Below are 20,996 nucleotides of genomic sequence, written 5' to 3' on the forward strand. Positions count from 1 at the left end.
CGGCCCCTCCCCCCTCCGAGACCCCCCCCAAAATTCCCCCTCCCCCCCCGGGGTGTCCACCCCTCCCCCCCCGGCACGTGCGCCCCCTCCCCCCCCGGGGGGTGGCAGATGGCGCTGGGGGAGGGGCTCCTTAAAGCCTCATTAACGTCGGGGTTAATTAATCACGCGGGGGGGGGGGGGAGGGGTGCTTGTGTAAGGAGGGGGCAGGGAGGGAAAGGGACAGGACAGGTGAGCCCAGGTGAGCCCTGAGCGTGCCCAGGTGCCCCCGGGTGGGCGCTGCCTGTGCCCAGGTGTGCCCAGGTGTGCCCTGGCGTGTCCAGGTGTCCCCTGGATGTCCCCAGGTCCCCCCCAGGTGCGTTCAGGTGTCCCCCAGGTGTCCTCTGGCTGTCCCCAGGTGCGCTCAGGTCCCCCCCAGGTGTGCCCAGATGTCCCCAGGTTCCCCCCAGGTGTGCCCAGGTGCCCCCCAGGTGTCCCCCGGCTGTCCCCAGGCGCCCCCGTCCCCTCCTGCATCACACACCAAACTCTGCTACAAAACCAAGCCTTTAATGGGGATTTTTTGGGGGCGTTTTCTACCTTTTCGGGGCTTTTCCCACATAACTTAAAATAACTTAAAGGGGGGGGAGGGGCGGCCCCGCCCCCCTCACCCAAAAAACCCCCAGACCCCCCCAAAAATCCCCCCTCCCCCCCCAAAAACCACCACGGCAGTGGCGCCAAAAGGGACAATTTATTCCTCCCCTCCCCCACCCCCCAAAATGGGTCTGGGGTGGCCGGGGGGGGGGTTGGGGACACCCCCACTCCCCAAAATGGGTCTGGGGGGCATCAAGGGGGGGGGGGTCTTGGGGTTCCCAAAATGACTCTGCCGGGGTCAAGGGGATTTTGGGGTCCAAGGCTTCTGGTCCCCCCCCCCCACCCCAATGAGGACTTCGGACCCCGCTCCCCCCTTAAACGGCTCTGGAGGCGCTTGGGGACCCCCAAAATGAGCCTGGGACCCCCCAAATGAGTCTGGGGGGGTTTCAGACCCCCCTGAATTGAGCCTGGGGGTGCTTCGGGGCCCCCCCCCAAATTGATTCTGGGCAGGGGTTTCCAAACCCCAAAATGAGTCTGGGAGGCTTCAGACCCCCCACTGCCCCCCCCCCCCCAAAATGAGTCTGGGACCCTCCCCCCAAAATTGAGTCTGGGGGTCTCCGCCCCCACCCACCCCACTCAGAGCCTGCGCAGGGCCCGTTTCTTGTCCCCCTTCTTTTTGGGGGGGGGCTTCCTGTCCCCCGCGTGCTTTTTGGGGACGGGGCCGTCGGGGGGGGGGGTCCCGGGGGCCGGGGGGGAGCCCCCCGAGGGGCCCGGGGGGGGGGTCGGGCTTGGGCAGGGGGGGCCCGCGGGCGTGGATCTCCGTCAGCAGCCGCGCGCGGGCGGCGAAGCGCTCAAAGTCCTCGAGGAGCAGCCGCGCCGCCTCCTCGTTCAGCGCCGACTCGGGGTTGGGCTGGATCAGCAGGCATTTGATGGTCTGGGGGCGGCGGGAGCCCCGTGAGACCCCCCGGGAAAACCCAAAAAAAACGGCCCCCCGAAAACGCCCCGGGTTCGTCGAGACCCCGCACCCAAATCCCGCTCGTTCTGCCCCAAAAGATTCCTAAATTCAAGCTCCTCCCCCAGATTTGCCCCAAACCTCTGCAGATTTGCCCCAAACTCCCCCAAATTCCACTCCGAGCCCACCAAACCCCCTCCCAGTCCCTCCCAGTCCCCTCCCAGTCCCACCTTCCCCCCACAACCCCCTCCCCTCCATCCAGGCTCCCTCTGAACCCCCCCTAAAACCCCCCAAATTTGCCCCAAAACCCCCCAAAGCTCCCCAAACTGGCCCCAAAATCCCCCAAATTTGCCCCAAACCCCCTCCCAGTCCCACCTTCCCCCCACAACCCCCTCCACTCCCTCCGGGCTCCCTCTGAACTCCCCCCCAAACCCCCCAAATTTGCCCCGAACCCCCACAAAGCTGCCCCAAACCCCCCAAATTTGCCCAACCCCCCCCAAAGCTGCCCCAAACCCCCCAAAGCTGCCCCCAACCACCCCAAATTTGCCCCGAACCCCCCCAAAGCTGCCCCGAACCCCCTCCCAGTGGCTCCCAGTCCCACCAGCAGCACGTGGCGCAGCCCCAGCTCGGCCCTCCAGTCCCTTTTGAGGACGTTCACGCAGATTTCGCCGCTGGGCCCCACGTTGGGGTGGAAAATCTTGGTCAGGAAAAATCCCTTGGGGGGAGCGGCCGGGAAATCCTTGCCCAGCACCAGCTTCATCCGGAACAGCCCCCCGGCATACGGGGTGCCCTCTGGAACCCCGAAAGCGAAGGGTCAGGGGGGCGGGAGACCCCGAAAAACCCCCAAAACCCCCCCCCCCCAGTTCCCCCCCAAACCAGAGCTGGGCGCTGCCTTTGGCGCCCGTTTGGGGTGGGAGTTGTGGTTGGGAGAATTTCGGGGGAATTCACAAGATTTTGGGGGTCTTTGGGATGAGGGAAAGGATGTGGAATGGGGAAACCCCAACGTTTGTGAGATCGGGGGGTGGGAGACCCCAAAAAAGCCCCAAAACCCGACCTGGGCAATGCCTCTGGCTCCCAACTGGGGTGGGATGAGGAGTTTGGGGTGATTTTTGACTTGGGATGATTCACTGGGGTGTCCCTGGGATTCAGGAAATCTTTGGGGTGTTGGGGGGACCTCTCTGTGAGGTCAACATCCCAAAACTCAGGGTCAAACCCCCCTCCCCCCCAAAAATAAAACAACCCAGCGTGAGTTTGGTGACCTCGATCAGAGCCGGATCTTGGGGGGGGGGGGTTTGTTCCGGGTGGGAATTCTGGGGGTCCCCGGGGATTTCGGGGGCCCCTTACCTGGCCCCTCGATGGCCACCTGGACGTCGGTGACGTCCTCGTCGTTGGGGAAGACCTTGATGCCGTCGGGGGGGTCGGCGCTGAGCAGCGACACCTCCCTGCACAGCAGCCGCAGCGTCTGGGGGGGCAGGTTCTCCGCGTTCGACGTCTGGGGGGGAGAATCCGGGGCCTCAGGGGGGGTCCCCAAACCCGGGGACACCCCAGGAGGGGGGAAAAAAAGGGGGAGTGGGACCCCGCCCTGAAATCGCCCCCTCCCCACTAGACCCAAGCAGGAAGTGGGAAGTATTAAAATCGGTGAGAAAATCACCCAAAAATGGGGATCGAAACCCCCTCCAAAATGGTTGGAACCCCTAGAAATACCTTAAAAAGGGAAGGGGGGGGAGTCCCAAAATCTGGGAGCCCCCGAGGAAGTGGAAAAAGGGGAGTTGGGACCCCCCTAAATTACCCCCTCCCCACAAAATCCAAGCAGGAAGCAAAGAATCCCCCCCCCCCAAAAAAAAGGGGCGACCAAAAACGCCCCAAAATGTTCAAACCCGCCCAAAAAAACCCCAAAAGGGGGGGTCAGGAAGGTCACCCTCCAAGTGGTTTTTGGGGGAAGAATCCATCCCGGTACCCCAAAATTTGTGTCACGTCCTCCCCCCTCCACTCACCTGCCAGGCACCGCCTCGAGGCTCCTGGGGGGATAAAAAATTGGGGTGAATTTGACCTCAAAACCCCCCAAAACTCTCTAAATGCCCAGAAAATCCGCCTAGGAGGCCACGAATCCCCCCGCCCCCTCCAGAACCCCATACATTTCCCCCAAATTCCTCCAAAATGTCTCCAAATATCACCCCAGAATCCCCAAATCCCAGTTTCTCTCAGGACCCCATAAAAACCCTTTAAAACTCCCCTAAATTTCCCCCAAATCACCACAAGACCCCCAGATTGCCTCAAATTCCTTTAAATTTCTGTAAACTCCACCCAAATCAGCCCAGGACCCCCAAAATTCCCTCAAAATCCATCAAAACTCCCTAGTTTCTCCCCAAATCACCACATGACCTCCCAAAACCTCCCGCAACGCCAAAATTCAATCAAAACTCCCTAAATTCCACCCAAATCACCCCAGGACCCCCCAAATCCCCTCGAAATCCTTCAGAACTCCCTAAATTACAGCCAAATCACCCCAGGACCCCCCAAACCCCCTCACGACCCTCTGGGCCCGGCCCAGGCCTGGGACAGCTCCGAACCCCCCGGACCAGGCCCGGAGCGGCCTTACCCCATCCTGGGACCCCCGAAACCCTCCCCATTTCTCCCTAAATTCCCACAGAGACCCCCCCCAAGCCTCCCCCAGGCCTCTCTCACCATGGCGCCGGGCTGGGCCCCAGCGTTGCCGGAGTGGCCCCGAGGAGGAAGCGGCTTCCTGGGGGTGTCCCCTGGGTTTTGACGGGGGTCCCCGCGGTGTTGGGGTGACCCCTCGGGCGGGGGGAGGCCGGGGGTCGCCCCCTCTCCCCCTCCCCCGGCAGCGCGGTCCCTCCTCCGCCGCCGCCGCCCGCCCGCCGCGCTGAGAGCCCCCCCCAGCCGAGCCGCCGCTTTTATTACCTCGGCCGCGTTAAGCCCCGCCTACCTAATCGGTAACCAATCAGCGCTGAGCAGCTACTCCGCCGGCCAATGGGCAGCGAGAAAAAAGGCGGGCTCTGGGCGTTGATTGGCGGGTTTGTGAGGGGAAGAGCGCGGGGGGCGTGGCCTCGGCGCGTTGTTTGCGCCGTAACGGTCGGCGGAAGAGGCGGGGCCGCCGGTTTGAACGGCGTTGATTGGCGGGCACGGCCGCCAATGGGAAGCGCGGACTCGGAGAGGAAGGGCGGGGCTTCCGGGAGACGAGGCTGTGCACGATTGGCAAGTGCGGCGGCCAATCAGAGCCTGGGGTTTGGGGGGGGGGGGGGTCCTAAAACCCTCCAGGCACCCCAAAAATCCCCCCACCCCAAAAAAGGCTCAAAAACCTCATGAGGCCCCCCCAAATCACCCCCATCTCCCCCATGGGAGCCCCCAAGATCCACCTGAGACCCCAAATCCCCCCCCCCCCCGAAATAGCCCCTCCCCCTCCCCTATAGACCCCGCCCAGGACCCCCCCAAAATGCCCCGAAATCCCCCAAAATTCGAGGCTCGGAGGGCAGGAAACGTCACTTTATTCCCCCTCCCCCCACCCCTCCCCCAGCCCGGGGAGGGTCCGGATCCCGAGGGGGGGAGGGGCGGGGGGAGGGGCTCTAAGGCACGTGGGGTCACGGGGAGGTCACGGGGTCACGGGGGGGGTCACGGGGGGTTCCGGGGACCCCCTCCCCCCGCTATGGCTTCGGTGTGGGCGTGACGTCATCGCGGAGGGGGTGACATCATCGGCGGGCCCAGCCCCCCGTGACGTCATTAAGGAAGGGGGCGGGGCCTTGGCAGTGATCGGCGACGTCATCGTCGGGTGGCTCCGCCCCTCGGGTAGTGACGTCATGGCAGGGAGGGGGCGGGGATCCACAGTGCTGACGTCATCGGGGCTGTGTGACATCATCGGGCAAGGCTGTGACATCATCGGCTGCTCAGGAGGAGAGGGGAGGCAGTGACGTCATCATCGGTGGCGCTGACGACTTCGCAGGTCTGTGACGTCATCGGCTGAAGGGGGAGGAGGCTGTGACATCATCGGTGGGGTGTGACGTCACCGGCACCCCAGGCGGGGCTGTGACATCACCAGCTGCCATATTTGGGGGTGTGACATCATCGGGCGGTGACGTCATCGCTCAGGCTCATACGGCGCCGTGACGTCATCGGCGCCGCGTGACGTCATCGGCTCAGCGCTTCGGGAGGGTGACGTCATCGCAAGGCCGCGGCGTGGGGCCGTGACGTCATCGCTTCCTCGTGTCCGTAATTGGGGCGGTGACGTCATCACCAGGGTTGTGACGTCATCGCCGGGGGGAGCCAACGCCCCCCAAACACGGGGGGGAGGCCCCCCCCCAAGTATCCGAGGGGCGACACTGAAGGAAGTTCCCAATTTTGGGGGCATTTCCCTGAAATCTTCACCTTTTCCCCCATTTTGGGCGATTTTTTTCCCCTCCCCATATTTGGGGTTTTCCCCAATTTTCGGGGTTTTCCCCCCCCAGTTTTTTCCCCTTTCTCCCCCCATTCTTTCCACCCCTTCCCCCCCCCCCCAGTTTTTTTTTTCCGCTTTCCCCCCAAATTTTCGGGGCCCCCCTCCCCCCGTTTTTTGCCCTTCCCCCCCCCCATTTTTTTTTTCCCCACCCTTTCCCCTCCAATTTTCGCTCTTTTTCCCCCCCGTTTTTCCCCAATTCCCGCCGGTTTCGCCCCGAATCCTCACACGGTGACCTCGGTGCGGCTCCCGGTGCGCAGCCGGTGGGGAGGGGGCGCGGGGGGCGGCCCGGGGGGGGGGTCCCGGCAGCAGCTGCAGCTCGGCCGTGTTCTGCCTCTGCCCCCCAAAAATCGCCCGGCGCGAGGGGGCCCCCCCGGACTGCGGGGGGGGCGAAAAGGGGGTCCCGGGACCCCCCCCCCAAAGCGGGACCCCCACCCCCCCCCCAGGCTGCTCTGGGAGGCCGCGTGGGACAGGGGGGGGCGCCGGGGGGGTCCCGCCCGGTTCCGGGGGAGCGTCCCGCCCCCTCCCCCCAAAAACTCCTGCGAAAGGACCCGGCGTCCCCCCCCCCCGCGGGGGGGGGAGGGGCAGCGTCCCCCTCGGGGGGGGGGGGCGCGGCCCAGGGGGGGCCCCAGGGACCCCCGAAATCTTCCAGGTCGCGGTCGGCTGCAGGGGGAGGGGGGAAAGGGTTAATGGGGGGGGGGGGTGGGTTACTGGGACAAACTGGGACAAACTGGGTGGGGATTGGGGCGGGGTCCTGAGGGGGTTTTGGGGGGGGATTTTGGGAATTAGGCGTGGGGGTTTGGGGGGTTCTTGGGGTCCCGGGGTTTTTTGGGGTGGGTTTGGGGGTTTTGGGGGGTATTTTGGGTCGGGGGGTCTCACCCAGGCGCCTCGGCGGGATTTGGGGGCGGTTTTGGGGCGGTTTGGGGGTTTTTAGATGCAGGTTTGGGGGTATTTTGGGGTATTTTGGTTCGGGGGTCTCACGCAGGCGCCTCGGCGGGATTTGGGGCAGTTTTCAGGCGGTTTGGGGGGTTTTAGATGAGGTTTTTGGGTTTTTTGGGGTATTTTGGGTGGGGGTCTCACACAGGCGCCTCGGCGGGATTTGGGGGCAGTTTTCGGGCGGTTTGGGGGGTTTTAGATGAGGTTTTTGGGTTTTTTGGGGTATTTTGGGTGGGGGTCTCACGCAGGCGCCACACTGGGGGGGGTTGAGTGGATTGGGGGAGGTCCCGGGGGATTTTTACTGTGGATTTTGGGGGGGGGTTGGGTTGGATTTGGGGATTTCCGGGGGGTTTTGGGGGGGCGGTTTTGGGGGTATTTTGGGGTGTTTTGAGTCGGGGGTCTCACCCAGGCGCCGCAGCGAGGCCCAGCGGGCGCCGTCGGCCCGGGGGGGGCTCTCGTAGGGGGGGGGGCGGGTGCGAGAGGTTGTGGAAGGAGCGGGAGCAGCTCAGGGGGGCGGGGGGGGGGCACCCGCCAGTCTGGGGGGAGGGGAAAGGGGGGGGGATCAGAAATAGGGAAAATTCCCCCTAAAAAACAGTCCCCGAGTCCCCCAAAATCCCCCCCCAAAAAACCCAAAAATTTCCTTGAGAGCCCCGCAAAAAAACCAAAACAAAAATCCACAAAAAAACCCCACAAACCTCCCCCAAAAGACCCCAAAAATACCCCGAATCTTCCCTGAAAAAAAAACCCAGACCCCCCCAAACCCACCCAGGACCCCCCAAAGCCCCCCCAGACCCCCCCCAAACCCACCCAGGACCCCCCAAAAGCCCCCCAAAGCCCCCCCAGACCCCCTCAAACCCACCCAGGGTGGCCCCGCGGTGCTCGGGCGTCCCGAAGCCCAGGTGGACGTAGCTGCTCTCTGTTAATTGGGGAGGGGTCGTCAGCGCCTCATTTGCATAACCCCCCCAGGAGACCCCCCCCCCCCCAAAATCCCCTAAATCCCCCCGGACCCCTCCAAGCCCCTCCGAAATCCCTGGGACCCCCCCCCCCCCCAAATTCCCCCCTGACCCTCCCAAACCCCTCCCAGACCCCCTGGGGCCCCCTCAATTCTTCCCAAACCCCCCAGACCCCCCCCAAATCCCCCTGGGACCACCCCAAACGTCCCCAAATCCCCCCCCCAGACCCCCCCGGGGACTCCCCGAAATCCACCCGGGATCCCCGAATCCCCTCAGGGACCCCCAAAATTCTCCCCAGACCCCCCCGGATCCCTCCAATTCCCCCCCCCCAGATCCCCTCTGGACCCCCCCCCCCAGAAGCCCCCAAACCCTCTTGGGAGCACCCCAACCCCCCCGGGACCCCCCCACAATTCCCCCGCCCGCACTTGCCGGTGCCGTAGAGGTTTTTGGGGGGCCGGGGGGGTCCCGTGTCGGGAGGGGGGGGCGGCAGGACCCCGCTGCTGCTGCGGCGCTCGGGCCGCGCTCCGCCCCCCCCCCGCCTGGTGCCGCAGGACGTCCACGAGCGCCCTGGGGACAGCGGGGGGACAGCGGGGGGACATTGGGGGGACATCGGGGGGACAGCGAGGGGACAGTGGGGGGACAGTGGGGGGACAGCGAGGGGACAGTGGGGGGACACCGGGGGGACACCGGGGGGACAGAGGGGGGGACAGTGGGGGGACACCGGGGGGACACCGGGGGGACAGAGGGGGGACAGTGGGGGGACACCGGGGGGACACCGGGGGGACACGGTCAGGATTGGGCCCAGAGCTGGTGGCACACCCTGTGCCCCCCTGGCCGTGGCACCGCTCTGTCCCCGGCCCCACAATCGTGTCCCTGTCCTTGTCCCCATGTCCCTGTCCTTGTCCCTATGTCCCTGTCCTGGTTCACATGTGCCCAGCCTTGTCCCCACATCCCTGTCTTGGTTCCCACATCCCTGTCCTGGTCCCCACGTCCCTGTCCTTGTCCCCGTGTCCCTGTCCTTGTCCCCACATCCCTCTCCTTGTCCCCACGTCCCTGTCCTTGTCCCCATGTCCCTGTCCTTGTCCCCAGCCTTGTCCCCACATCCCTGTCCTGGTTCCCACATGCCTCTCCTTGTCCCCACGTCCCTGTCCTTGTCCCCACATCCCTCTCCTGGTTCCCACATCCCTGTCCTTGTCCCCATGTCCCTGTCCTTGTCCCCAGCCTTGTCCCCACATCCCTCTCCTGGTTCCCACATCCCTGTCCTTGTCCCCATGTCCCTGTCCTTGTCCCCAGCCTTGTCCCCACATCCCTGTCCTGGTTCCCACATCCCTCTCCTTGTCCCCGTGTCCCTGTCCTTGTCCCCATGTCCCTCTCCTTGTCCCCACGTCCCTGTCCTTGTCCCCACATCCCTCTCCTGGTTCCCACATCCCTGTCCTTGTCCCCATGTCCCTGTCCTTGTCCCCATGTCCCCAGCCTTGTCCCCAGCCTTGTCCCCACATCCCTGTCCTGGTTCCCACATCCCTGCCCTTGTCCCCATGTCCCTGTCCTTGTCCCCAGCCTTGTCCCCACATCCCTCTCCTGGTTCCCACATCCCTGTCCTTGTCCCCATGTCCCCAGCCTTGTCCCCAGCCTTGTCCCCACATCCCTGTCCTTGTCCCCACATCCCTGTCCTTGTCCCCATGTCCCCGGTCCCCGTCCCCACCTCCCCCCATGCCCTCCCCCCCCCCCAATATCCCACCTTGTCCCATCCCCCCGCGCCCCCCCCGCCCCTCCCCCGCCCCCCCCGGCCCCCCCTCCCCCACACCGCCCTGGCCCCCACGGCCACGGCCAGCGCCACGCTGACCACCCCGCACACCACGTACGGGACCCCGCCCGCCCCTCCCGCCGCCAGCGCGGCCCGGGGGTGGCGGGGGTCGCCGCGGGGGTGGCCGGGGGCGCCCGGGGAGGGGGCGGGGGGCGCGGTGGCGGCCCAGGGGGGGGTGCGCAGGTTGGTGCAGCGGCGCTGCTCCAGGCGGCGCGCCCGGTGCTCGCAGCAGAAGCGGAGGCTGCAGGTGCCGCAGCAGAAGCGGAACGCGCCCGTCGAGCAATTAAAGGCGGCGTCGTAATGGCCCATGACGTCATAGTAGCCGTGGCACAGCTCCGGGGGATCCCCTCTGACGTCGGGGGAATCCCGGGGAATCCCCCCCGCCGCCCCGCCCCCGCCGCTGTGGCGGAGGTGGCTGCGGCGGGGGGGGGAGGGGAAGGGGGAGGGGGGGAAAGGGGAAGGGGAGGGAGGGGGGAGGAGGGAGGAGGGGGAGGGGAGGGGGAGGAGGGTGAGGAGGAGGAGGGGGGGGGAGGGGTGGGGGCATGGTGGGGGTGGGGAGGGCCCAATTAGGGGTAGGGTTTATTAGGGGAGGGGGGAATTAGGGGGAGGGGGGACCCTAACTGGACCCCAATTAGGGGAGGGGGGGAATTGGGGGGTAATTAGAGGGAGGGGGTAATTAGGGGAAGGGGTAATTCGAGGAGGGGACCCCAATTAGGGGAGGGGGATCCCAATGAGGGGAAGGGGTAATTAGGGGAGGGGTCTCGGGGGTTTCCGTCGCTCCTGTGGGGGGGGGAGGGGATGATGGGGGGGGGAGGGGTCTCCCCGTTTCCCGTCGTGCTTCGCGCGCGCCCCTCCCCTCCCCCCCCGTCTCCAAGGCAGCATCGCCCGTTGCCACGGAAACCGCGCCCGGCAACCGCGCCCCTCCCCCCACCCTCGCCCGGAGCCGCCAGCGCCCCTCCCCCACCCCGAAATAACCCCCAAAACCACCAAAAATACCCCAAACCCACCAAAATAACCCCCAAACCATCAAAATAACCCCCCAAACCACCAAAATAGCCCCGAAATCACCAAAACAACCCCAAACCCCCCAAAATCACCCCAAAACCATCAAAACTAACCCCCAAAATACCCCAAGCCCACCAAAATACACCCAAAACACCGAAGTAACCATAACACCACCAAAATAAACCCAAATATACCCCAAAAAGACTCCAAAATTCCTCCTCAAAACCCAAATCCCCCCCTAAAACCCCCAAATCCACTGAATCCTCCCCAAAAAATCCAAAATTCCCCCGCAAAACACCCCCCCGGGACCCCCCCCAAATCCCCCCAAAATCCCGGCGTCAGCCCCTGGTGTCACTGTCGGCGTCACACACTCGGTGTCACCCCCAGTGTCACCCCCAGGCCGTCGGTGTCCCCCCGTCGGTGTCAGCGTCACACGCGCGGTGTCATCCCCAGTGTCACCCCCAGTGTCACCCCCCTGTTCCCCCCAGGCCGCGGGTGTCACACACGCAGTGCCAGTGCCACAGCCCTGCCATCGGTGTCACGCCTGTTGTCACACCGGGGCCCGTGTCACCCTCAGTGTCACCCTCCCAGCGCCGCTGTCACACGCCCGGTGTCACACTCGGTGTCACACACTCGGTGTCACACACTCGGTGCCACACTCGGTGTCACACGCCCGGTGCCACACTCAGTGTCACACACTCGGTGTCACACACTCGGTGCCACACTCAGTGTCACACACTCGGTGTCACACTCAGTGTCCCACAGTGTCACACTCGGTGCCACTCTCACTGTCACACACTCGGTGTCACACACTCAGTGTCACACACTCGGTGTCACACTCAGTGTCACACACTCGGTGTCACACACTCGGTGTCACACACTCAGTGTCACACGCTCCCCGTCCCACTCCTGGTGCCACTCTCACTGTCACACACTCGGTGTCACACGCTCGCTGCCACCCTCCCAGGCCTGGTGTCACATTCCTGGTGTCACACTCGTTGTCACCCCCCTGCCGTCAGTGTCACACTCCCAGGGTCACTGCCACGTGCCCGGTGTCACACTCAGTGTCACACGCCCCGTGTCACACTCCCGGGGCCGGTGGCACACTCAGTGTCACACACTCGCCATCGCTGCCACACTCCCGGTGCCACTGTCACACTCTTGATGTCACACCCACTGCCATCACCGCCACGCTCCCGGTGTCACTCTCACTGTCACACACTCCCTGCCACACTCCCGGTGTCACACTCGCTGTCACATGCCCAGTGTCACACTCGCTGTCACCCCCCGCCATCACTGTCACATGCCCGGTGTCACACTCGCTGTCACATGCCCGGTGTCACACTCGCTGCCACATCTCATTGTCACACTCATGGTCACACTCCTGGTGTCACACTTGTGGTCACACTCATGGTGTCACACTTGTGGTCACACTGCTGGTGTCACACTTGTGGTCACATCCCAGTGTCACACTCCCAGTGTCACACTTGTGGTCACACTCCCGGTCACACTCCTGGTGTCACACTCACTGTCACACTCTTTGTCACACTCCCAGTGTCACACTCACTGTCACACTCCCGGTGTCACACTCCCAGTGTCACACTCACTGTCACACTCCCGGTGTCACACTCACTGTCACACTCCCGGTCACACTCCCGCCACACTCCTGGTGTCACACTCCCGGTCACACTCACTGTCACACTCCTGGTGTCACACTCACTGTCACACTCTCTGTCACACTCCCGGTCACACTCCCGCCGCTGTCACCCACCTGTCGGTGCCACACTCGCTGTCACCCCCCCCGCCGCCACCCCCTGCCATCAGTGCCACCCTCCCTGTCGCTGTCACACGCTCGGTGTCACACACTCAGTGCCACACTCGCTGTCACCCCCCCGCTGTCCCCCCCCCTCGCCATCCATCGGTGCCACCCTCGCTGTCCCTGTCCCCCAGCCCCGTTCCCATGGCAACCGTGCCCCCCCAAACCGCCACCGCTGTCACTCACCGGGGACGAATGGGGGGCTCCTGGGGGGGGTCCGGGGAGGATTTTGGGGGCGCCGGGGGATTTTGGGGGTACCGAGGGTTCCCAAAGGGGTCCGGGGAGGAATTTGGCGAATTTTGGGGTCCTGGGGGGAGTCCGGGGGGAATTTTGGGGGTTGTGGGGAGGAATTGGGGATGCTGGGGGGGGGCTTAGGGGGGCGCCGGGGGGTTTTGGGGGGGTTTTGGGGGGGTTCGGGGGTCGCGGTGCCGGCACGAAGCCCCCGCAGGACGGAGCGGCTCGGGGGGGGGGGGGAGAGGATCAATGGGGGGGGGAGCGAGGGGCGGGCGCTGATTGGCTGAGGGCAGCCAATGGGGGCGGAGGGGGCGTGGCCAGCGCCCACTCCCACGGGCGGTTCATTAAGAAAAGGGAGGAAGGGGCGGGGCGGAGCTGTCAATCAAACGGCGGGGGGTGTGGCCGAGGGAGGTGGCTGTCAATCATTTTGGGGGCGTGGCTAAGAAGCCTACAGGTGGGCGTGGTCGCGCTGTCAATCAAGGGGGCGGGGGCGTGGCCGTGGCGTCGATCAAGCAGGGGGCGGGGCCGAAACTGTCAATCATTGGGGGGCGGAGCTAAGGGAGACACCAACCCCATTTTGGGGACCCCCAAAATCCCCCCTGAGACCCCCCAGGGACCCCCCAAATCCCCCCAGGGACCCCCCAAAAAGACCCCAAAGTGCTCAGTTCTGGGGGGAGGGGCAGTGTTTATTGACTCCCCAAATCTGGGGGAATTCTGGGGGATTTTGAGGAGATTTTGAGGGGATTTGGGGAGCCCTGACCCCCCCCCGATTGGGGTGGATTTATGGGTTGATTTCGGGGTATTTTTCAGTAACTCTGGGGGATCTCAGGGGTCTTAGGGCCCCTCCAGCGCCCCCAGGGGCCCCCCTAGGATCAGCCCCGTGTCCGGTGGGGGCTCCTTGATCAGTGGCAGGATCTGGTGGAGGGATTATTAACGCTCATTAGCTCTAATCAGAACTCATTAAACCCTCATTAACAAGCTAACCAGCTCCTATTTAACGCTAATTAACCAGTGCCTAATTAACCCCTGATAAACAGCCTTTAATTAATCCTAATGCTCCAATTAACCCTCATTTGTTAACCCCTAATTAACTCTAATTACGACACCTCTAATTCATCCTAATAAACCACATGCCCGCCCCCTAATTAACACATTAACCAGGCCCTAATTAACTGTAACTAGCCAGCCTCTAATTAACCTTAATGAACCAACTGACCAGCCCTTAATTAACCCCTAATTACCACATTAACCACCCCCTAATTAAAACATTAACCAGGCCCTAATTGACCCATTTGGGGGCGGGGTTTCACTGTCAGGTGGGCGTGGCCCGAATGGGCGTTGTTTGTGTGGGCGTGGCTTAACAGGGTGTGGCCCTGCAGGTGAGTGTGGGCGTGGCCTCACCTGTTTGGATTTGGGCTGGGGCTGCACAGGTGAGGCTGGGCGTGGTCTCACCTGTCTAAATTGGGGCTGGGGCTGCACAGGTGAGGCTGGGCATGGCTGGGCGTGGTCTCACCTGTCTAAATTGGGGCTGGGGCTGCACAGGTGAGGCTGGGCGTGGCTGGGGCATGGCCCTGGTGGGCGTGGCCCCCTCACCTGTTTGAAGTGGGGGTGGGCGGCGTCGCGCAGCAGCAGCAGCAGGAGGCTCTCGCAGGTGCTCAGGAAGGCCCCGGCCTGGCGCAGGCGGGCGAGGGCAAGGGTGCGCTCCACCTGGCTGGGACCCCTCCCCAAATTACACCTGAGACTCCACCCAGAGCGCGATCCACCTGGCTGGGACCCCTCCCCAAATTACACCTGAGACTCCACCCAGAGCGCGATCCACCTGCCTGGGACCCCTCCCCAAATTACACAGAGACGCCTCCCCAAACCCTGCCCCAAAATACACCTGAGACCCCTCCCCAAATTACATCTGGGATCCTGGAACCCCTCCCCAAATTCACCCTGGGACCCCTCAAATTACACCTGGGAAACCCCAAATATACCTGGGGCCTCTCCCCAAATTATACCTGAAACCCCTCCCGAATCTCCCCCCAAAATCCCTCCCAGCCCCCAAAATTGCCCTCCCGAACCCACCCAAGACTCCAAATCTTCCCCCAAAATTCCCCAAATCCCCCAAAATCCCCCCAAACCTGCGGGAGGAGCAGGCGTCCGCCACCACGTGCACGTCCAGCCCCCGCTCCAGCAGGTCCAGGGCCGTTTGCTTTGGGGGTTCCCCAAATTTTGGGGTGAATTTGGGCAGTTTTTGGGAGTCCCCAAACATCAAAACTCGGGGGGTTGAAGGGGGTTGGGAGGGTGGGAAAACCCTCACCCAAATCCTTTAGGGACACCCCAAATTTTGGGAAACCCCCCCCCAAATCACAACTCTGGGACCCCCAAATCCCCCCAAATCCCCCAAATTTGGGGTTCCCTCCCCAAAACTCCCCCCAGGACCACCCAAATCCCCTCAAACCCTCCCAAAATGTTGGGTTCCCTCCCCAGATCTCAGCACTGAGACCTCAAAACCTCCTCTAGGATCCCCCAAACTCCCCGAATTTGGGGTTCCCTCCCCAAAACTCCCCCAGACACCCCCCCCAAATTCGGGGTTCTCTTCCAAGATCTCAGCCCTGAGACCCCAAAACCCCCCAGCGCCCCAAAATTTTGGGGTGCCCCCTCACCAGGATGCAGGCCTGTGCCTCAATGCCGCAGAGGAGCACGGAGCGAATTTTGGGGTCCTCCAGGAGGGGCCCCGCAGCCCCCACCATGCTGAAAGCGGTTTTGGGGACCCGGGGCAGGTCCTGCGCCCCCAGTTCCGGCACTGTCGGCCCCAAAACTTCTGGGCGCTGCTCGGTCACCAGCACAGGCACCCCCAAAATCCGGCAGCCCTGAGGGGGTGAATTTTTGGGGTTTTTTGGGGGTATTTTGGGGGGGGTTTAAAGGGAGTTTTGGGGGGAATTTGGGGACGGAATTTTGGGGTTTCTTGGGGAGGATTTTTGGGGAGCGTTTGGGGCTTTTTGAGGAAGGTTTTCAGGGTTAGGGTTTGTCGTTTTTTGGGAGGATTTTTGGGTTTTTTGGGGGGGAGTGGTTGGGGTATTTTTGGGGTTTTTCTTTGGGTTTTTTTTTTTTTTTTTTAGGGCTGTTCGGGGGAATTTGATGGAGGATTTTGGGGTATTTTTGGGGAGCCTTTTGGGGTGGCTTTTGGGGTGCCCCACCTGGAGCATCCGCGCGGCCACGGCCACGATCTGGGGGAAGGCGACGATGGAGCCCCGGAACCGCTCCTGGAGGTCGCACAGGAACAGCACCGAGGAGCCCGGCAGGAGCCGGCCCAGGCGGGCGGCGGCCATGGGGACACCGGGGACACCTGGGGACACCTGGGGATACTTCAGGGACACCTGCGGGACACAAGGCACACCCGTGTCACACCTTGGGCACACCTGGGGACACTTCAGGGACACCTGCGGGACACAAGGCACACCCGTGTCACACCTTGGGGACACCGGGGACACCGGGGACACTTCAGGGACACGCGGCACACCCGTGTCACACCTTGGGGACACCGGGGACACTTCAGGGACACCTGGGGACCCCCGTGTCACACCTGGAGGGGGTGGGGGGTCGCGGGGGGGGTCACGTGACACGTGGGTCACGCACCTGGGCGCGGTCACGTGACCCCCCGCACGTGACTCGACCCCCACTCCCCCCTCCCGTCACCCACCTGCGGCCGCTCCGCGCGCGATCCACGTGACACCGGGCGCCACGTGACCGCCAGCGCGCGCCCCCCCGCCCACATCCGCAGCCAATCACAGCCGCCCCCAGCACCACCGGCCAATGGGAACCGGCGGCGCGCGCAGTAACCGCTCGCCCACCCCGACTCAGCCAATCGGGAGGCGCCGCTGAGCTCCGGCCAATCAGAGGGTGAGGGGGCGGGGCTTGCCGTGAGGGGCCGCCAGGACCGACCCCAAAGTCGCCGAAATTTACCCCAAAATCACCCCCAAATCCCCCCAAAATCGCCCCAAAACCCCCGAAACACAAACCGCCCCAAACACACCCAATATCCACCTAAAATCACTCAAAAACACCCGCCATTCACCCAAAACCATCCAAAAATTCACCCCAAAAATCTAAACCGCCCAAAACCCACGCGAAACACCCCAAAATCCACCCCAAATTCACCCAAAACGTCCCCCAATCCCGTCCAGAACCCCCCAAAATCAACCCAAACCCCGCCGGTGCCCCCCAAAATCTCCGTTACCGGATGGGGTCCGGCCGTTGCCGGCCCCAAACCCCCCCAAGACCCCCTAAACCCTTCCAGGACCCCCAAAATCCTCCCCCGACCCCAAATCCCCTCCTAGATCCCTTCCCACACCCCCTGAACTCCCCAGGACCTCCCACACCCCCCCCAAAATCACCTTTGTCGCGGTCTCCCCGAGCGTTACCGACCCCAAACCCCTCCAGGACCCCATAAACCCCCTTCCACACCCCAAATCCCCCCCCGGACCCCATAAACCCCCTCCCACACCCCCCAAATCCCCCCCTGCAATCCCCCCACCCCACCTCCAGGATCCCCAAATCCCCCCCAGGAGCCCCCAACCTCCCCAAATCACCGTTACCGGGGTTTCCCCGACCGTTACCGACCCCAAACCGCCCCCAGACCCCAAAGCCCCAACCCCAATCCCCCCCTTACCCCATAAACCCCCTCCCACACCCCCCAAATCCCCCCCTGCAATCCCCCCACCCCACCTCCAGGACCCCCAAATCCCCCCAGGACCCTCCAACCCCCCCCAAATCACCGTTACCGGGGTTTCCCCGACCGTTACCGACCCCAAACCGCCCCCAGACCCCGAACCCCAAATCCCGCTGGCTCCGGGATGCGTCGGGCGCTGCTCTGGGCGCTGCTCGGGGCTCTGTGGCTCGTGGGCGGGGGGGGGGTCCCCGGGGGTCCCCGGGGGGTCTCGGGGTGCGTCCTGTGCGACCCCGCGGCGGGGGCGGCCCTGGGGGAGCTTTTGGGGCCGTTCCTGACGCGGGCGATGCCCAAAGAGCCGGCGATGAGGGGGCGGCTCGGGACCCTCGTGCTCAGGGGGGTCCTGGGGCTCGCGCGGCTGCCCAGGGACCCCCAGAGCTTCATGGGGGTCATCGGTCAGTGCAGACCCCTCCCCTAATTCCGCTAAATCGCTTTAAAAAAAAAAAAAAAACTAAATTTCTCTGGGATCCCAAAATCCCAAAATTACCCCCAAACCCCTCCGGGACCCCATAAAACCCCCTCAGGACCCCCTAAACCATCCCAAACCCTCATGGGGGGGTCATCGGTCAGTGCCTCCCTAAATTCCTTTGGATTCCCTTAAAAAAAACCCCAAATTTCTCCGGGATCCCAAAACCCAAAAAAAACCCCAAACCACCTCAAAACCTCCCTGTTACCAACCCCTAATCCTCCTAAATTCATCCCAAAACCCGGAGGGGAGGGGAAGAGGGGGCTGGGAAGGGGTTTGGGGGAGGGATCTGGGGGCGTTTGAGGGATTTGGGGGATCTTTTGTGGTTTTGGGGGACCCCGCCCTGACCCCCTCAAATCCTCCCAGACCAGGCGACCCTGGACGAGGCCTCGACCCATTTCCGCCGGACACTGGCCCGGGTCATGGCCCAGGACATCCAAGGTGACCACAAAACCGCGGGGAGGACCCCAAAATCCACTCCAAAAACCCCCCGGGACCAATGGGGTTAATTGGGGTTTTATTGGGATTTAATTGGGCTTTTGTTGGGGTTTAATTGGGATTTAATTGGGTAATTTTTGGGGTTTAATTGGTTTTTATTGGGTCATTTATGGGGATTTTTGGGGTGGTTTATTGGGGTTTTTGGGGTGGTTTATTGGGATTTTTTGGTCTCATTGATTCCAGACCCAACGCCGTTAATTGGGGCGTTAATTCCTAATCCCAGCCTCGGGGGGGTCCTCCTCGACCCCCCAAAATCCCCCCAAATCCCCCCAATTCCTCCCCCAGACCAGCAGCTTTACCAGGAGCTGCTCTGGGCCATGCGTGAGATCAAGGACGACTTCGAGCGGCTCATGAGGCGCTTCCAGAGCCAGGGTGGGCTCCGGGACCCCCAAAATCCCCTCGGGACACCCCTAAAATCCCCCCTAAATCCCCCAAAAAATTCCTCCCCTAAATTCCCCCCTTAAACCCCTCCCGAATTCCCCCTAATTCCTCCCCAAAATCCCCCTTGGAACTCCCCCCCTCAAATTCCTCCCTCAAATTCCTCCCCAAAATCCCCACTGGGACCCCCCCAAAATCCCCCGGGACCCCCCGAGCCCCAAATCCCTCCCCAAACCCCAAACTCTTCCCGTTTAACCCCATTTTTCCCTTTTTCCGCAGTTTATTGCCCCAATAAATGCGGTAAGCGGGGTCGGAGGGTTGTGGGGGGAGGGGGGTTGGGGGATTTTTGGGGTCCGGCACCCCCGGTGACCCCAAAATCTCCCCCCAGGGCGGATGGAAGTGCTGTGGATCGAGTGCATCTTCTGCAACCTCACCCACTTTGCCTGCAACAGGGGGGTCGATTGCGGGGGTACGGGGGGCTTTTGGGGTCGTTTGTAGGGGTTTGATTGGGGTTTGATTTGGGTTTGACCGGGGTTTTATCGGGTCATTTATTGGGAGTAATTGGGGTTTTATTTGGGTTTTTATTGGGGTTTTATTGGGGTTTTATTTGGGTCATTTTAGGGATTTAATTGGGGTTTAATTCGGTTTTTATTGGGGATTTGCGGGCGATTTTGGAGGGGGTCTGGGGGGATTTTTGGGAGGTCTCGGGAGGATTTTTCGGGGGTTCTGGAGGGATTTTTGGGGGGTCTCGGGGGGAATTTGGGGAGGGGTCTCACCCCTTTTTTACCCCCTCTAGAGAGGCAGCTGTGGGTGGAGGAGGGACAGGATCTGGTCCTGGACTGCGCCCTGCCCTGGCACGGGGGGTCCCACGGGGCCAAGACCTACACCTTCTATCGGGTAACCCCGAGACCCCTCCCCAAATTCCGGCCGGGACCCCCAGAATCCCCTCAATCCCCCCCTCCCAAAACCCCCAAAATTCGAACGAACGCGACCCCTTCTTTTTTTCCCCCTACCAGGGCCTGCCACCCACCGAGGCGGGTCCGGAGCGCCCCGAGCCCTCTCCCCAAATTCGGGGGGGGGTCCCGCGGGCCCCCGAGCGGCTCCTGCGGAGCGGCCCCGAGCCGGTGCTGGTGTGGAAGGAGGCGGCGGCGGCCGCGGGCGGGGGCTACCGGTGCGAGATGCGCGGCCCCGGGGGCCAGCTGGGCTCGGAGCTGCGCTTCAACGTCACCGGTGGGCACCGCGACCCCTCCCCAAATACCCGCGGGACCCCCCCCAAATATCCCCTAAATACCCCCGGGACCCCTCCCCAAAAATCCGCCCATAACCCCCACAATTACCCCCAGGGGTCCCTCCCCAAAATCACCTCAAAACCCTCCGAAATATTTCCTCCCCCCCGCCAAAGTACCCGCGGGACGCCCAAAATATCCCCAAAAATACCCCGGGGGGCTCTTCCCAAAATCCCCCCGGGACCCCCCCAAAATCCCCTGGGACCCCCCAAAATTAACGCCGCCCTCCCCTCCCGCAGTTCTGCCCCGCCCGAGGGTCCCCGGGGAGGCCTCGCCCCACCCCGGGACCCCTCCCGGGGGGCTCCCCCCGGCCGCTATCGCCGCCATCGCCGTCACGACTATCGCAACAGTGCTGGTGGCCGCGGGCATCGCTTGGTAAGGCCGGGGGGGATTTTGGGGGGTCCTGGGAGGATTTTTGGGCGTCCAGGGGGGGGATTTTGGGGGGTCCTGGGAGGATTTTGGGGGTCGAGGGGGGGATTTTGGGGGGTCCTGGGAGGATTTTAGGTGGTCCTGAGGGGATTTTGGGGGGGTCCTGGGAGGATTTTGGGGGTCGAGGGGGGGATTTTGGGGGGTCCTGGGAGGATTTTGGGGGTCGAGGGGGGGATTCTGAGGGGTCCTGGGAGGATTTTGGGAGGCCCTGAAGGGATTTTAGGTGGTCCTGAGGGGATTTTGGGGGGTCCTGAGCGGATTTTGGGGGGCGGGCAATCAGACCACGCCCATTTGAGGGCACGTCTTGTTTGCCTAAGCCCGGCCCCCTCTCTGGCCCCTCCTTCAGGTTCTGCTTCCGGCGAGGGGCCCCCCAAAATCACCCAAATCCTCCCGAAATAAAGGAGTCGTGACCCCCCCGCTGCGCCTCGGGTGATTTGGGGAGGGGCCCCGGGGGGACTTGGGGGAATCTGGGGGGAATGGGGGGGGTTCCTGCCACTAAAACCGCCCCAAA

General features: G+C 63.3%; 4 protein-coding genes across 8 annotated transcripts; 1 reads left to right on the plus strand and 3 right to left on the minus strand.

Moving 5' to 3' along the window:
* Positions 1–680: 680 nt before the first annotated feature.
* On the minus strand, positions 681–4,393 carry UBE2S (ubiquitin conjugating enzyme E2 S). Its single transcript, XM_068999253.1, is given in 6 exon segments — positions 681–1,375; positions 1,377–1,501; positions 2,121–2,311; positions 2,864–3,011; positions 3,514–3,537; positions 4,205–4,393. Coding segments are annotated over 6 exon segments (663 nt in total). The 5' UTR covers positions 4,208–4,393; the 3' UTR covers positions 681–1,203.
* Positions 4,394–5,410: 1,017 nt separating this feature from the next.
* On the minus strand, positions 5,411–12,485 carry SHISA7 (shisa family member 7). The gene is given in 13 exon segments (XM_068999259.1): positions 5,411–5,494; positions 6,195–6,376; positions 6,379–6,526; positions 6,528–6,575; positions 6,577–6,629; positions 7,308–7,371; positions 7,373–7,426; positions 7,428–7,438; positions 7,762–7,818; positions 8,285–8,382; positions 8,384–8,425; positions 9,604–10,074; positions 12,436–12,485. Coding segments are annotated over 13 exon segments (1,362 nt in total).
* Positions 12,486–13,379: 894 nt separating this feature from the next.
* ISOC2 (isochorismatase domain containing 2) lies at positions 13,380–16,448 on the minus strand. Of its 5 annotated transcripts, none has more exons than XM_068999247.1 (7): positions 16,403–16,448; positions 16,122–16,142; positions 15,900–16,058; positions 15,366–15,572; positions 14,841–14,911; positions 14,308–14,425; positions 13,380–13,629 (listed from the first exon to the last, which is right to left on the minus strand). In XM_068999247.1, the coding sequence occupies exons 3-7, from the start codon at positions 16,029–16,031 to the stop codon at positions 13,549–13,551; spliced, it is 609 nt and encodes a 202-aa protein (XP_068855348.1). In that variant the 5' UTR covers positions 16,032–16,058; positions 16,122–16,142; positions 16,403–16,448; the 3' UTR covers positions 13,380–13,548. The 5 variants fall into 5 exon arrangements, with proteins under 5 accessions (XP_068855348.1, XP_068855349.1, XP_068855347.1 ...); XM_068999248.1 differs by lacking the exon at positions 16,403–16,448 and adding an exon at positions 16,174–16,266; XM_068999246.1 differs by lacking the exon at positions 16,122–16,142 and having other exon boundaries at positions 15,900–16,079.
* A 1,107-nt stretch (positions 16,449–17,555) lies between these two features.
* IZUMO1 (izumo sperm-oocyte fusion 1) lies at positions 17,556–20,895 on the plus strand. The gene is made up of 9 exons (XM_068999260.1): positions 17,556–17,823; positions 18,261–18,335; positions 18,678–18,764; positions 19,050–19,070; positions 19,159–19,239; positions 19,567–19,667; positions 19,787–20,000; positions 20,296–20,431; positions 20,832–20,895. The coding sequence occupies exons 1-9, from the start codon at positions 17,556–17,558 to the stop codon at positions 20,893–20,895; spliced, it is 1,047 nt and encodes a 348-aa protein (XP_068855361.1).
* Positions 20,896–20,996: the final 101 nt, after the last annotated feature.

This window comes from Aphelocoma coerulescens, unplaced genomic scaffold (genome assembly GCF_041296385.1).
Source record: "Aphelocoma coerulescens isolate FSJ_1873_10779 unplaced genomic scaffold, UR_Acoe_1.0 HiC_scaffold_307, whole genome shotgun sequence".
Lineage (NCBI taxonomy): Eukaryota > Metazoa > Chordata > Aves > Passeriformes > Corvidae > Aphelocoma > Aphelocoma coerulescens.